The following is a 16,375-nucleotide window of genomic DNA, read 5'->3' on the forward strand; positions in this document are numbered from 1 at the left end:
CTCCATTGCTTGACCCGTATCGGGTCTTCCAGTCTCTCAATCTCGACTCGAATCGGCTCTATGTAAAGACTCCCGGCCTCCCCCTGAACATACCACACTCTCGGGTCTACCTTTTCCTCAACTTAGATGGTGAGTTTGTAAATTCTCACCTTGAGCCAGGATTTTTTCTACTGCCAACACAATTTCCAGAGCCACAATCATGTCCTGCCCCAGCAAATTGAAATCAGCATCCCAAAGCAACAATATATTTCCTTTGTGCTTTTTACTTTCCATTTCTATTTCCACATCTTTTATGATTGGAACCTCAAAAGGTTCCCCTTTTGCTCCAGTTACCATCATGGAGTCGTTGCTCAGAGAGCACCCCTTTGGTATTTGTTGCACTGTTGTCCATTCTGCCCCCAAGTCTACCACAAACCACATCTCTTCCCTGTGGGGTCCCACTTTGAATTTTATCAAGGGCTCCCTCGATGTTCCAAACCCCAAACTGAAAAGCCCCTGACACCCCTAATCTTCCTGAAACATTGCCTGGTCCTTGTCTTTATTGGGACAAATACTTCGAATGTGTCCCTTCCGTTTGCAGTAATACCACTCAAAATCCCACCTTTGCTTGCTCAAACACTTCCCCTATGATTAACCCTGTTTCTTCGCCGGTGCCTTTTTCACTGCATCCTTACCTTGCTCCTGCTTTTGTGCTTCCCTTACTGCAGCCACCAAAACCTTGGCTTGGATCTTCTGTTTCTCTTCATCCCATCTCATGTAGACTTTCTGGGCTTCCCAAAGCAGTTCCTGCAACTCCTGTTCTTGCCACCTATCTATCTTCTCTAGCTTTTTCTGAATATCTTCCCAAGCTTTCGCCACAAACTGCGTTTTCAACAACACCCTCCCCATCGGAGAGTCAGGATCTGTTCCTGAATACATTCTCAGACCTTTGCACAGTCTCTCCAGCCCTTCCCTGGGGGTCTCACCTTTCCCCTGGCACTCTAGGAGTACCATGTTTTGCTCATGTTTTGTCCCTTTGTTACCACCTCCCAGATACTCTGAATGACCATATTTCTCAGATTTATAGACTCCCCCCCAGCCTCGGGTCTCGTGTGTCAGGCAAAACCTTCCGCTTCTGCCTTGATTGACCATGTCCCTCTCGGGATGGTGGAACTGCAATCGTGGGGTCTGCACTCGCCCCGTGACACAGTCACGTCTCACACACGCGTTCAATCACGCTTCACTCAACCACACGATATTTATGGTTCCTTTTCCCCTGTGGATTTCTTCATGCACATTGATTTTTCTGAGTGAAAAAGAACACCTCAGCTTGGAGACCTCTGGCTCATTCTGAGTTTGCTGAGAATTGGGTCCGTTCATCCCCCTTGGCTCTGGCTTGGATTTCAATTCTTGTGAATTTGATTGGTTTTTTGGACTCCAAACCCGTTCGGACCCCTGAAATCAGCGGGGCGCCTTCCAGGGGGGAAGGTGGTCCCGAACCCCAATATCAACTCAGGTCAGGTTGTCACCAGATTGTTATAAATTATGAAATCGAGAGCCAAACTTATAAGAAAATTTAGGAAAGATTTATTACTTTGTCTGCGAGACCGAATTTCGGTCATCAAAAACCGCCACAGCCAAGGTCAGTGTTGAGCCTGGGATCGGGGCTGGGTGAACACATGGATCTGACCCCCCAAATGTCACACTCTCCCCCTGTTCACGAATGCTGCTTAGCACAACAAGTTCTTATACAGTTTATTCTGCCCGAGGCAGAGATGACTGAATGTTCTTTGTGTCTCTTCACATGCATAACCAAGGCTTTACATGTGCAGAGGTAGACAAAGATCCAGTCCAGGTGTCGAGATGTTGTCAGAGAACTTTGGGGAAGTCAGCATTCACATGCATTAGGGTGGCACCGTTGATCATCGTAGTAGATGGAATCATTGGGACAAAAATCACTTTTGAGTGGTCCCGGTGGCCTGGGGAAGACGGTGATCATCGCCCTGGAAGCTTCCATTAATTCGTTAAAGAACCCAATGTTATCTCAATGAAGTCTGGGAACTAGATGTATATGAATAAGACACTGCTCCCGGCCAGGGTGGCCAAAAGACATAGTCTGGATCTTACAATATTTTATACATTAACAGCATGAATTATCTCTACCATATATTACACAAGGAAAAGCCCTTGCAGCCCTGAAGGATAGGGCATGGAGTGTTCCCCACATGCCTGGTGCTCTGTGCAGAGAATGAAACCCTCTTGGAATGGGAGCCCCTGCCTGTGCTGGGAAAGATGCCCCTGTCCAGGGCGCTGTGGAGGGAGGAGCTTTGCCCCTTGTCCCCTGCCCATGGCAGTCTCCTTTCCCTCACCACCTGCCCTGTCCTGCCAGGCCAGGAGTACTGGATGTACAACACCTACGATGTCCATTTCTACGCCTCCTTCGCTCTCATCATGCTGTGGTCCAAGCTGCAGATCAGCCTGCAGTATGACATTGGTGAGTGTCCCCAGAGCCCTGCCTTGCTGCCTGCTCAGGCCTTCACCTGGGGAAGAGACAGAGCCTTGGGGACACCTGCTGCTGCTGCTGCTGCTGCTGCTGCAGAGATGTGTGCCTTGGAGCCAGCATCCCCCTGCAGCCGCTCTGCTGTGCCCAGCACTTGCAGCCCTGGACTGTTGCTGCCCCAGCAGCTCTGTGCCCAGCACTGGGGATGCCCTCTTGCCATGCTGGGGGTGCCCAGCTGGCTCTGCCTGCCCTGGGGGAGCCCCTGGTCTTCCCAGCTCTGTCCTTGCCCCTTGCACAGCAGACTTGGAGCTGTTTGCAGATGCCCAGTGGGCCATGGGCCACGGGCCATCACTCCAGGCTGAGCAGGGTCCTGCTGGCCTGCAGCAGCTGGGGTCTCAAGGAGCTCCATGTGATGGGTGGGCTGACAAAGAGGAGCCCAAGCCAGGGAGGGTCACACAATGGCCTTCAGGGATAGTGGCAAGAGAGGCCAATACTGAGGAAAGGGAACAGGGGCACTGATTGGTGATAGAGCGGAGACAGTGTGTTTGCAGAAAAGCTTTATTGGGAGAATAAAGATGCTAAAGGTGCTAAGAGAGATGCTAAAGGAGGTGCTAAAGGGGATACTAAAGGAAGTATTAAAGGAGGTGCTGAAGGAGGTGCTTAAGGAGGTGCTAAAGGATGTGCTGAAACAGGAGGATGGGCTACAACCTGGCTCTTCCTCTTCTCTGGGAGCTCCAATGCTACCAGCCCTCAATCCTTGAGATCTTCCTTGCGCCAGAATATGTTGTAGCCAACCCTGAGGGGACACAGACAGAGGAAATGAAGGGCGGGATATGAGAGTGCCCCAGTGCCCACCCAGCCCTGTATCCTCCCAAAACATTTGCACCTTGTCAGGACGCCCAGGGAAGCTGTGCACAAGCACCCTGTCCTCCCTCACTTTCACACTGGCAGCAGCTCTGCCAAATGCTGAGCACCACAGGCTGGGAGCACCGCCCTTCATCCCCACCCTGGGCCATTCAGGAGTACTTCTTAGGCCTTGGGCTTTGGAAATGCCTCTCAGGTGGTGAAGTTTCCCTCGAGCTTGTCACATACACTTTGCACACCAAGTCCTTCTGTTGCTTTATCAAGCAAACCAATATTCCAAAAGCCTTGGGGAATTACTTGCCTGAATCACAGCCCAAGTGGAACAATGTTATCATTACTGTAACTGTGAAATTTCCTGTAGTTGCCATCTCACACTACATCCAGGATGAAGACTGACTGATGACTAAGGTCAAATCATCCCATGACTTTACCACAGCATTCCTAAGTGTGGCCCCTCAATGCCAGCCTGGATCTAGAATTAAATCTCTGCTGTAGTTGTGGTAAACCCTCCCAAATCACCTTATCAATGTTAAATTAGTCAATGGTTAAGTGCAGCCATGTCCTGTAGACAGAAACCATAGAGCAGGTCTGAGACTGAGAGCGGAACCAGCCCCAGCTCAGATCCATCAGTAGTTTAGAAAGCAGAGGGCACCTTCCTGAACTTTCTGATTCCTTTGAAGGGTCTCTCATCTCCTTCTCCATCTCTTGCCTCCATGTAAATCATTCTAGATTGATTTTAACCCATTTTCTCCTTCCTATGTTTTACCCCTGCACAAAGCAATCAAGTGAATCTTGCCATGGAGATTTGCTAAGTCCTGTTTTTGCAAACAGAGATTAAACTTCCTTTTGCCAACGCCTGTGAGAGTGACTCCTAAGTGACCCAAATCATATATTTGTGACAGCCCAAACCCCTCAGGAGTGCACAGGGTACGTGTGCAGGGCAGGGACAGAGAGCTCACAAGGTGGCTTTCCAGTCATCTGTGCGGCTCCGTACGTGTGACCTCAGCAGCCACATGGTCTTCAAAACCTCCTTTCCATTAGCATCCACAAAGCACTGGCCCGTGAAAACAGTGATGGTATCTGTGGGGACAGGACAGGAGGTGAAGGGGAGCGTGGCCAAGGTGGCAGGTCAGTGCCTGTCCCAGCACAGGGGACAGTAGACCCCTGCTCTCCCCGGCCTCTGGGCACAAAGGGGATGGGGAAAGCAGCAGGAGGGCTCACAGGGCTGGGGTGTCACACGGACATGGGCAGGCAGTGCAGGCTCCAGCCCCTGCTGCCCCTCCTGCAGCCGCTGGAGCTGGCAGCAGCCGAGGAGCTCCAGGGACAGGGATGGGGGAGCTGCAGGGACGGAGAGCAGTGGGGATAGTGCAGGGGAAGGCAGGGAATCAGCAAGGACACTGCAGGGGGGGCAGAGGGAAGGTCTGGGGACACAGCAAGGATGCTAAAAAATGTCTACATACCTGTAAAATTCCAGTGGACAGTGAAACCAAAGGTGGGCTGGCTCCAATATGGGAGCCGCTGGGACCCCACCAGAGGTGATTCCTTGATCTCTCCTGGGGAAGCTGACACAGATGTGAGGTACTTGCCAGTGAAGTCACCATTTTCCTTTACTTCATCAATGGTCATGTTGGAGCCCAAGTCATTCTTCCATTGCCCAGTCAGCTTACACTGGAGAGGAAAGAACTCAGCACTTGTGGCACAGCACAGCCTGCAGCCACAGCCCCCCTGCCCACCCCACCCTGTACATCCCAGCCCTGATGGTACCTGCTGGGTAGCCTGGAGGCCATGAGCCCCCAGGGCCAGGAAGAGCACGAGGAGCAAGGGAGTTGCTTGCACCATCTCTGCAGCAGGCAGGCAGCTGATGGACCTGGGGATGTGCTCCTTGCAGGTCTCTGTTGAGGCTCCTGCTCCCTCTCCTTTTTATTGCTGCCAGATGGGCTGTGGGTGGTGCCTCTGGCCAGGATGTTGTGCCATGTGGCTGTCCCCAAATTTATCAGCTATCAGAGGGGCTGGTGACAGTTGATCTTCCCAGAATGCCTTTGTTCCAAGATAAATGCAGGTGGAGAGCCAGGTGACATGGTCCACTATTGTGGTGCCACAATACCCCTCCAGTGTCACTTTCACATTTTTTGAAAAATCCCTTTGCCTAGGATTTTTCTCCTGGGAAGCTGAGAAGACTTGGAGTATAAGAACCCGATAATTATCTCATTTGCTACTCCTGTGTTTTATTCCTTTGGAATGTGTTTGGGGTTTGTTTACCAACAGGGGATCGTTTCATTGGGTTTCCGGTGTGAGCTGTTTTGACTAATTGGTCAGTCAGTGCCAATGTGTGTTGAGACTCTGGAAAGAGTAATGAGTTTTCATTACTATCTCTTTAGCATTCTGTAAATATCCTTTCTGTACTCTTTAGTATAGTTTAGTGTAGTATTCTTTAACACAATATAGTATCATAAAATAATAAATTAGCCTTCTAAGAACTTGGAGTCAGATTCACCATTCCTTCCTGCCATGAGGGTTGCCACAAATGCAATAAGTAATGAGCCCATTTGTTGGCTGCAACCTGGACCTGAAGAACCAAGACCCTGAAATCGGAAGCAGTTCACAGCCCAGGCTCAACACACGAGGATCTGTTGAATCCTCTTGGGAAGTATCCAGAGACCCTTTGTGGAGCCACAGGACAGCCTCTAGGACCCTGTGAATCCTGAGCAGCCTGCTGACACTGGACACTGTTCCAAGGTTCTGCTAGCTCTTCTATGGGAATCCTTAAAATCAGAAGGTTTTGGGAAAGCTGCAAAAGGCAGGCCTTGGACACAGCAGAACTGTGATTAGAGATAAGCAGTAGCCATAAGAAAGGTCAGCAGAAAAATTATGTAAGAAGGAGAAAAGTAGGACAAATTGAGCAATGGTCTGTGTATAAACGCTTTTCTAGAATAACTCCCTCAGTTGCATAAAAATATATCTAGCAAGATATTAGGAAGTTCTAAGCTTAATAATGGAACTCTGTGCATTGTGTTTTAAGGCTTACCAGTAGGTATTGTATTTAAAATAAGCATGCAGTGTTTTAACCTAAGGTAGGTGTGCTTATAGTGGTTGGATAGAACTACTGTCAGTATGCTTTTGCTTTGTGAGATTGGTCAAAAAACTTTTAAAGTTGTAACGTTAAGTTCTTGGTCTGCCACTTGGGATGTGAGCTGATGGCATCTTCCCATTGTCATAAACATGTAATGAGACTGATGCTGGAAAATAAAACAGCTCAAGATGCATTCCTCGCAGTCCCATCCCATTTGTGGTTTGTACATAGCCCCCAGTCAGTGAAACTCTTCCCCTCCTGACAACACTGTCGTTTGCAAAATGTGGGGTGATGGTTGGGAGGAGGTGCCCTCAGAAAGAGAAGTTCAATTTTTTCCATCAGAGGAGGACATTATTTCGATGTGGAGATTTTGGGCTCAGCAGGACAGAATTCATGTGGTGAAGAGACATTTCTATAAGTTTTTCAGACGGGCAAAGACTTGTGTTCTTTTCACAAATATGAGGTCCTCCCTGGACCCAAGAGCCTGGCAGTCACTGGATCTCTATTTTAGGGAGAACTATGAGTGGGGTGAGGGAGTATCTCAAATTTTTCCAGCATATGCCGCTCTTTTCTCTGCTCTGAGAAGGAAAGCCCCGTTGGAGGGGCACCTTGCCTTGCGCAAGGGGCAGCCTCCCGCCAGAGCCAGCAGGAGAAGAATCCGTGCAGGGACAGAAACTGCGGGATCCCACCCTGTCAGAGCGAAGGGAGACAAGCACATCCTATTGATGATCATTGAGTCTCAAATTTATTGATCCAGCTTACATGCTTTTATAATAGCGTTAATTAAGCTCATACATATTGCAAAAGCTAAGCTCATCATTGGCTACAGATTAAATGTCAGCTCCTTTTTTGTAGCTACATTCTCAGGATGCTTTGTGGTTTTCTGTTGAGACTAGTACTTGTTTTTGCATCCTGCTGTTGTTGTCTTACTACCTGCTCAAGGACACAGTGTTGATGTTTTCTTGTAATCAGAAGGCTGAGAACTTACTGCTTACAGCTGCATTTTTACTACTTAACCAGCTGTATATGATCATGGCCTTTTTCCCTCAAGCCACGTCTGCACAAAAACTCTCCACACCACCCCTCCTGCAGCACAAGGAGGAACGGTTTTGCCCGCGGCTGAGAAGTTTGTTTCTGCCTCTCTGGAGCACGTGCAAAAGGAGATGACCCTTCTCCTTCTCCTTTCTCCCATTGGGCGTGTGAGCCAGCCTCGTTACCTTCACCCTCAGTAAGGGAGGCTGCCGCCAGCATTGCGCTGACCGGTGCACCAGATCTCTCTGCATCGCAGCCTGCAATTGAATTCACAATAGCATGCCGTGCTGACAGGGGCTGACCCTGCGCTGATTCTGCCGCCTCCTTCACTCCTTCCAAGGTTGAGAGAGCAGCCCGTGGACAGGCCTCCTGCACAGTTTGTCATCGTCCCTTTGAAAAACGCCAATCACTTGGTTTTAAAATTTTTTAGAGTTTAATAGTAATAAAATGGTTTAAAAAAATAGTAACTCAATTAGAGTAATAACAATTTGGACAAATTGAATTAGGACAATATAAGACAATAAATACTAAGAGTTACAGATGTCCGAGTGCCTTTTTCTGGCCATCACGAGCCCAAAAAGGACGCCAGTTAACAAAGGATTAACCCTTAAGAACAACAGCCTGTTGCATATTCATACACTTCATATATGATGCATAAATTCCATTCAAACACAGGGTTCCATCTGGTCCTCATCAACTTCTTCCCTCTAATCCTAATAGTGCCTTCAAGGCAGGAAGAAGTTCATTTCTTCTGATAAGAAGGCAATAAATTCTTTTTCTCTGAAAGATTTAGGTGTCCCGTGGCTGCTATCTCGTTGCCGGTCCTTTCTTTTAAACAAAGCATCTTACATAGCATAGTTTCTATTTTAACAATTTTTATAACCTAAAACTATATTTAACACAGTACTTAAGAAAATTAATACAGCATCACTTTCTAACACAACACATATAATATTCATTTTAATATTTGCGAAAAGCCAATGATAAAATACATGCATTTTTCACAGTTCCAATCGTGGTGACCCCGCCCTAGCCCGTTTCGCCGCTCCTGCCAGCCCCGCCGACTGCTGCGACACTTGCCCCGCCACTCCCACCTCATCCGGAACCGCTCCCTGCGGATGCTGACGTGTTGCTAAGCAACAGCTCCGCGGGGATGCTGAGCTCACCTGTGTCGCCCCCCCTGCATCCAGGGGAAGCCACGGCGCGTGATGCGGCGCTTGCGAAAGCAGCACCCGCCGCTCTGAGGTCAGATTTGGTGCCTGCAATCAGCCTGCCAACCCTTCCCACAGCGGCTGAGCCCGCGCCAGGAACCAAGAGAGACCACGGCAGTGCTTCTGTACGCGCCTCTGCCCCCGCTGCTGTCTTCAGAGGCTCCATCCTCCTCATCAGTGTCTGTGTCCGAGCCTGCGACCGTTCCAGCGTCCCCTCTGAGCTCATCTGACAGCGCTGTCTGCCCCTGGAGCAGCGGCTGGGGCAGCAAGAGAAGGCACCAGCAGCTCCCCCAGCAGAGGCAGCACAGCTCCACAGCTGTTTGCAGACACCTCCTGGCTGAACTTTGAAACTCACTGCTTTTCTGGAAAACAGCATTTTCACTTGGTCAGTGGGTTTTTGCTGGGGTTCGGAATGCCTGACTCCTCCGGTAGGTGCCAGGGGCGTGGGGGAGGTGATTTCTGGAGGGATTACCTCTGGTCCCAAGCTCGGGGGGTATGGAGCAGAGAGTGGAAACACTGGCATTTGAATCGTAGGGGAGGGGGACAGAGCAGAACGTGGGCATCTCTCGCTTGTTCTGCGGAAAGAAGACCCCCAGGTCTGGGACGGAGATCCCCAGGAAAGCTTCTTCTTCCCACCTGCCATCGTGCAGTGGCGGTTCTGGGGGGAGGAGGCCTTTGGTCACTCCTGTTGCCAAAGCACTGGCAGCGTGGTGGGGGTGGGCTGTGAGAGCAAAGACCCTGCCCCGCGGGCCAGGTCTGGGCTGTTCGGCTCGCTCACCGGGGCCCAGGCCCAGGCCACCGCTCCATGGGCCAGATCTGGGGTCCTCGGTTCACCCACCAAGACCAGGGCCAGGGACTCTGCTCTGCCCAGTGGTGCAGGGTTCAAAAAAGCCTCTGCTGCTGCTTCTGTTCTTTCTGAGGGGGAAAAAAAACCAAAGGTAGAAAGAGCTACCAGCTCAAAGTGCTGGAAAGCCATGAGACAGCCTCAGCCCAAGTGGTTCTATTAAGGGCTGTGGCCAGGGCATTCCAGACATTTTTTCACTATTGTTTGGTAACTATCTAATGAAGAGGGTCCCACAGAGAGTCAGCTGAGTAACGACAATCACACCAAAATGACTACATGTCATTCTACTTTATTAAGCAATTTTGGCATAATTATGCTTGTCTATACACTGTTTTACGCCACTACTGCCTAATGTTCATTGGTTAAATGGCTCAATTGACACATATATGTTATTTACTGTTTGGTTGTCATGCTCTAAGCTTTTTTAGCTAAGGTGTGCTAAATTAGCAGTTCTCATATCGTATTTGGCATCTGGCTTCATTTTTGCACAATGTGTATTCTTCCTTGTTGTATCTATTCGAGGACAGTAGTCTATCTTGTTCTGAGGACAGTACATGGTCTTCAAAGTAACTCTGTAATCTGCAGGCCAGGGTTGTCCAGTTCTTGTAAGAGTATAGCATGCCCTTGTTCTGCCAAGAATTCTTCTACGCATCCCCTTTTTTCTTTTTGGACAACCCAGGCTCATTTAACAATTGATTCTAAACTCTTTTTCATACAAGAAAGAATGCAACAGAGAATAACAAGCGCAGCAAAAATAACAGCAAGAAACCAAACTCCTTCTATCAATAAGGTTCTCAACCAGCCAGTGATTCCCAATTCTTTAAGCCATTTGTCAAAAGAACTTTTAACAACGATGAGTTTCTTCATATTATTTTGCTGTTGGAAAAGCTTTTTCTCAATGGATTCAGAATGATCAGAAAGATTCATACAGCGCATTCCTTCAAAATCTTCACAGCCATGTCTTGTGCTAGTAACAAAAAATCAATAGCTACTCGATTTTGTAATACAGCATGTCCTACACTGTCAACATCAGTGGTGAGCTTATCTAGCACCTTGGAGGTAATGTTAATTGTTTCCCTGTTCAACAGGCTAATTGTTTTAACTGAGCGAGGGCTTTGGCAGAAGCAACTTGTGATGCAAAAAGTGAAGCTAAAATGAGAGATGGTCACTCCCACATGATTTTTTCTTTAGTAGTTCTTTGTTTCAGGATTCTGCAAGCCTGTATCGGGACCAAAAGGGACTTTCAAAGATGTCAAAGAGCAACATCTCCAGTCAATGGGCCTTCTCCTGAAATTCAGCTGTTTGGACTTGAAACAATGAACATTCTTTGCATTGTTGTTTGGATTTTTTATATTGTAAACCTTGTTTTAGTGATATAATAGGAGTTGATGTTCTACAGGTAAAGAATCTCCTTGATCATTCTATGTCAGCACTTGATTGAGGTTGTGATTGGCAACGGATAAACTTCTCAAGATGTGTCTGTTCTCTCTTCTGCATGGGCCCAGGCAAAAGAATTACAAATGCAGATTTTTTATTTTAATTACACTGAGAAAGGTTGAGATATCACATTCATATTTTGTAAAAAATCCCTTTGCCCAGGATTTTTCACCTGGGAGGCTGAGAAACTTCAGAGAATAAAGAAAACAATCATTATCTCATTTGCTACTCCTGTGCTTTGTTCCTTTGGAATGTGGTTGGAGATTGTTTACCAACAGGTGATTGTCTCATTAGGTTTCTGGTGTGAGCTGTTTTGACTAATTGGCCAATAAGTGCCAAGCTGTCAAGGCTCTGGAAAGAGTCACGAGTTTTCAGTATTATCTCTTTAGCATTCTGTAAGTATCCTTTCTGTATTGTTTAGTATACTTTAGTACAGTATTTTTTAATATAATATAGTATAATAAAATATTAAATTAGCCTTCGGAAAATATGGTGTCAGGTTCATCAATCCTTCCTATCACAAGGGTCCCCAAGGGAGAGTTTCTTTGCATCTTTTTCTCCCTTCATTTGCTGTAGGCTCTGACAAGGGAAGATACCAGCGGGTGCAGGAGGGCCACATATGGCACCTTGCTCTTGCCGTGTAACATTATTCCTCTGGCCAGAAATTCTCCCCTGGGAGCAAAAAAAGGGCATTTGTCACCAATGGCAGCACTAGGGCAGCATAATGATGAGGGAGAGGGAGAGGGAGAGGGAGAGGGAGAGGGAGAGGGAGAGGGAGAGGCTACTTCATATCTGCCAGCCCTGATAGCTATTGAAGATTAAGGATGCACTTTGGCACTGAAGAAGTCCTGCCATGGCCAGAAAGAGATAAAAGCCCTTCTTGTGGTGTCCCCAGAACTCCTCCACCCTTTCTGTGGTGTCCCAGAGATCCAACGTGTTTCCTGTGGTGTCCTCAAAGCTCCACACTCTGCCTGTGGTATCTTTAATGCTCTTCTCACTTGCTGCCCTCGCTGTGCTCCCTGCCAGCTCACTCAGTGTTCCCCTGAGACTCCATCACCGTCCAGAGGGATCGGGGCTCTCCTATCTCATGGGTGTCCCTTGGCAGGAGGCTCAGCCCCCTCTGATATAAAAGGAGCAGAGTCTGGGCACCACACACGGCCACCAGCACCATGGGCACCCAGGGCTGCTGCTGCTGCTTGCCCTGGCCCTGCTCATGGCCCGTTCTGCTGCATCCAGGGAGGCGAGAGCAGCCCTGGGGCAGTCTGGCTGTGCTGAGCCGTGCTGAGCTGTGCTGTGCTGAGCTGTCCCAGGTGCAGGGTGAGGGTGAGGGGCTGCATGCCCTGGCTGTGCCATCCCCGTGGTGTGTGTTTTCTCTGTGCCATGCTCTGCCACCCCAGCACACAAAGGTTTTGCCTGAGGGGCTGCAGGTTCTGGGTGCACCGTCCTCTACCATGCTGGGCCATGCCACAGGGCAGTGTCCATGATCAAGGAGGCTGCCAGCTCTGGCTGTGCTTTGCTGGGGCTGCTGTGGGTCACCTCCCCCTTCCACCGGGTACCTCCAGCTCTGCTGCCCTGCCCAGAGGCTGAGGGTTGCTCTCCTGAGGGCTGCCCATGCGCTGGTCACAGCTGCCAAGGCGAGGGGCTGTGCCATGGGACACACATGCCCTGCTCAGCCAGGCTGAACGTGGGACTGAGCCTGGGCACTGACCGAGCCACCACACAAGCCCCAGGCTCACCTGCAGGGCCTGTGGAGAAACGAGCTGGGCTCTTACATGACCCTTTTGGCCCTGAACACAGCTGGGACCTCCTTGGGCTCCTGGCACAGCGCAGCAGCAGCCACCAACAAGCAGATCCTGCTGTCACCCCTGCAAGGAGCCCAGCAGCCAAGAGCTGCCCAGCTTTGGCTTCACTGTGCAGCGGCAGCTCCCAGGTACAGCAGTGACAGCACCCCCTGCCCATGCTGGGAGTCCCCTGGTTGGCACTCCTAGTCCGTCGTGGCACCCAGAGGGGCCGTGGAACTGGCCCACACATCTGCCCCTGCCTGGGGAGATGGAGGGGATGCGGGACATGGGATTGTGGGGGTGACTATCTGGGACAGTGCCACAGGCAGAATGGGAGCTTCAGGCAATGTTTATTAAATAAACCCTGGTGGTGTTTGGAGTTCCCCAGTATGAGGCAAGAGATTAAGAATCTGACTCCATGTTTCTCAGAAGGCTGATTTATTATTTTATTATATTATATCATATTAAAAATGCTATACTAAAACTATACTAAAACAATAGAGAAAAGAATACATTAGAAGGCTTGAAGGGAAAACGATAATAAAAACACGTGACGGACTCAGAGTCCAACACAGCTGGCTGTGATTGGTCATTATGTAAAAACGATTCACATGGAACCAATCAAAGTTGCACCTATTGGTAAACAATGTCCAGACCACATTCCAGTGGATTCAGATAATAGTTGTTTACATTTCTTTTCTGAAGCTTCTCAGCTTCTCAGTAGAAAAGTCCTGGGCAAAGAAGAGTTTTCAGAATATATCATGGTCACATTTCACCCTTCTTTATATAATCAAAATTTAAAAAAACCAGTGCTTGTGATTCTTCTGCTGACCCTTGCAGAAGAGAGAACAAACACATCTCAAGAGGTTTATCTGTTGCAAATCAAAACCTCAATCAAGTGCCCATATGGAATGGTCAAGATGATTCTTTACCTGTATAACATCAAATTCTATCGTATCACTAAAACAAGGCTTACTATATAAGAAAATGCAAAAAACCATGCAAAGAAAGTTCATTGTTTCAAGTCCAAACAACTGAGTTTCAGGACAAAGTCCATCGACTGGTGATGCTGTTCTCTTACATCTCTGAAGGGTCCTTTTTGGTCCTGAAACAGGCTTGCAGGATCCTGAAACAAAGAACTGCTAAAGAAAATCCATCAATAATTATTTAAAATCCACTGACAGTTATCAAACAATTTTAATAAAATTTCTGGAATGCCTTGGCCACAGTCCTTAATTGATCCACTTGGGCTGAGGCTAATTCTTGCCTACTTGATGCTTTTGAGCTGGTAGCTCTTTCCACTTTTTGGGGGGTTTTTTGGGTTTTTGTTTTTTGGGTTTTTTGTTTGTTTTTTTGTTTGTTTGTTTTGGTTTTTGTTGTTGTTGTTGTTGATAGAACTGCAGCAGCAGTAGCCTTTAGGACCCTGCAGGGGTCCTGGCCCTGCTGGATGGACCAGGAATCCTAGACCTGGCCCACAGAATGGTGGCCCAGGTCCGGGAAGGGGGATCAAAGCCCCCAAACCCAACAGTAGGTGTGGCAGAGGCCCCGGCCCACATAACCGGGCCAAATGGCCCAGACCCAGCCTGTTATGAACAAAAATTCAGTTGATTTTTTTCTGTGAGAAAAAAGTTACCACTACTGCTGGGCTGCTGCCTGTGTTATGGTAATTACGGGTCGTTGTCATTAATGGTTGTTTTTGTATTAGTAAAAGCCCTGGCTAGGGCGAGGTAATGGCCCTTCTCTGACACAGTGAAGGGTGGGAACCTTCCCGAACAGTAGAAGACACCTGAGAAGGTGAGGGGGTTATGCAAAGTGACTCCAAAGACCAGAATGCTTTGTGGGACTCCCGACTCCAAACCCATGGAGAAACCCCTAAAACAACGAGCCAAATAAGAGTTGAGAGACTGGAGTGATGTCTGGACGTGAGGAGCCGAGTGCTGAGCCTTCAGAGATGCGGAACACCTTTGGAGCCTCTCGCCCTGACTACGGGAGTCATCCCCAGCGGTGAGACCAGGACGACTGAGTGGGAGGGGCAACAACTGCAAGGGATCAGCAGGCCCTAAGGGCTCCCACGAGGATCTGATCCCCAGCTCTGCCCCTAGTGGACAGAGCTGCGCATATCCTCCTCCTCTGAGTCGCCCTGGGAGAAGACGGGAGACTGCAGCCCTGCCGAGCTGCCCAATCCTGAGCTGATCACTTTTAATAAAGGCATTAAAAAGGAGAAGAAGTCTCCTGGCCTTGTTTATTTCAGCTGGGGACTCGTCGGGGATAGCCACGGCACAAGAAGACTCAGGACCGGCCGTCTTGGATCTTCAGAGGACAGCTGGCTACCAGGACCAGAGAGATCGGCTCAGGACAGCGACGCAGAGGAGCACCGGAGCACCGGACTGGTGAGAAATCCGGTGGCAGGAGTGGGAGATGTGCGCATGTGTGTGTGAGTGAGACGCGGGCCGGCAGCCAGACCCTCGACCTGAGAGTGGACCCCTCAGTACTGCGTTTCCGGTTTTTCACGAGAAACCCGGCCAGGAACAGGGGGAAGCGAGTGGAATTAGTGTGAGTGAGTCTCCCAAGGGGGAATAAAGGCCCCCCCCCCCCTTCGGGCGTGCGAAGGGAATTTGTGTTTGAGTGGCACGCACCCAAAGTAAGTCCTGACAGAGGGAGGTCAGGCACCTTTGTAAGTCTCGAGAAGGATCTGAGTAAGATTTGTCAGTCCCTAGAAGGATTCGGGTGTTTCACAAGCTGTGCAGGCAAAGTAAGTCCTGACAGAGGGAGTCAGGCACAAACCCCAGCGAAGGAGGCTGTGGTTTGCTTTTAAGTCCTGATACGGTGAAGCCTAAAAATTGGCGAGTTAGGCAAACTAAAAATCAGGCAGTTGTTTTTCCCGACTGAGGGAGTCAGGCACGACCCGGAAAATTAGGCCGAGGCTTCGTGTGTTCAAGTCCCGATAGATGTAAGACCTGACGTTGGGAAGTTGGGCAATCAAGAGATTGGGCAGTTGTTTCAGTATAAAGTCCTGAGCATCAGGCAGAAATTTGAAGTTCAGTGGAGGAGGCTGAAGCTCCTCAAACAAGGTTTTTTTGAAATTCCCAGTCAGTAGAGGCACCTTTGGGACTTTTATTGAGATCTGGAAAAATGGGAGGTTGTAATAGTAAAAAGACTGGCAAGAAACTGAGGTATATACATCCCAATAGTCCCTTAGGAGAATTGTTAGTAAAATGGGATTCCATAGAGGCCACGGAGGGATTAGATAAAGTAAAAATGATCCACTACTGTATGGAAGTGTGGCCGGAATTAGACGTGCAAGGAGGATGGCCTTGGTGTGGGACAAAAGATAAGTGGATGTGCCAACAACTAAATAATTATCTGACAGCTCGAGGAGATACTGATCCTGAGCAATTACTGTATGTATCGTGCTGGTTACAGAGCGCTGTTGAGGATGAAGGGGTGCGAATTTGTAAGGTACAGAGGAAGAAAGAGGGGAATGAAGGAGGGGATGATAGAACTAGTAAAAGATGGGACCCTCGAGATTATTTGCCTCCTTCTGCCCCTCCACTTTATAATCCTCTTCTTCAAGCACCTCAAATAGCAGGTCCGGTTCTTCCCCCAGCTGCCATCTCATCACCACCTGCTCAAATTCCTCCTTCTACCTCTTCACCT

At 48.9% G+C, this 16,375-nt stretch overlaps 1 protein-coding gene across 1 annotated transcript; it reads right to left on the reverse strand.

Annotated features, from left to right (window-relative positions):
- Positions 1-4,298: 4,298 nt before the first annotated feature.
- LOC128941553 (avidin-like) lies at positions 4,299-5,215 on the reverse strand. The gene is made up of 3 exons (XM_054283388.1): positions 5,108-5,215; positions 4,804-5,011; positions 4,299-4,423 (listed from the first exon to the last, which is right to left on the reverse strand). Exons 1-3 carry the CDS (start codon positions 5,180-5,182, stop codon positions 4,299-4,301), a joined length of 408 nt encoding a protein of 135 aa, XP_054139363.1. The 5' UTR covers positions 5,183-5,215.
- Positions 5,216-16,375: the final 11,160 nt, after the last annotated feature.

The sequence above is a fragment of the Melozone crissalis genome, unplaced genomic scaffold, assembly GCF_028551555.1.
Source record: "Melozone crissalis strain CALT ecotype California unplaced genomic scaffold, PUWL_Pcris_2 ptg000036l_1, whole genome shotgun sequence".
In the NCBI taxonomy this organism is placed as follows: domain Eukaryota; kingdom Metazoa; phylum Chordata; class Aves; order Passeriformes; family Passerellidae; genus Melozone; species Melozone crissalis.

Bases quoted from the DNA above. Each gene is read 5' to 3' on its own strand.
- LOC128941553 (XM_054283388.1), bottom strand. From the start codon at position 5,182: ATGGTGCAAGCAACTCCCTTGCTCCTCGTGCTCTTCCTGGCCCTGGGG. The intron at 5,012-5,107 runs GTACCATCAGGG...TTTCCTCTCCAG, and splicing joins GCCTCCAGGCTACCCAGCAG to TGTAAGCTGACTGGGCAATG. The intron at 4,424-4,803 runs GTATGTAGACAT...CTGTCCCCACAG, and splicing joins TGTCCACTGGAATTTTACAG to ATACCATCACTGTTTTCACG.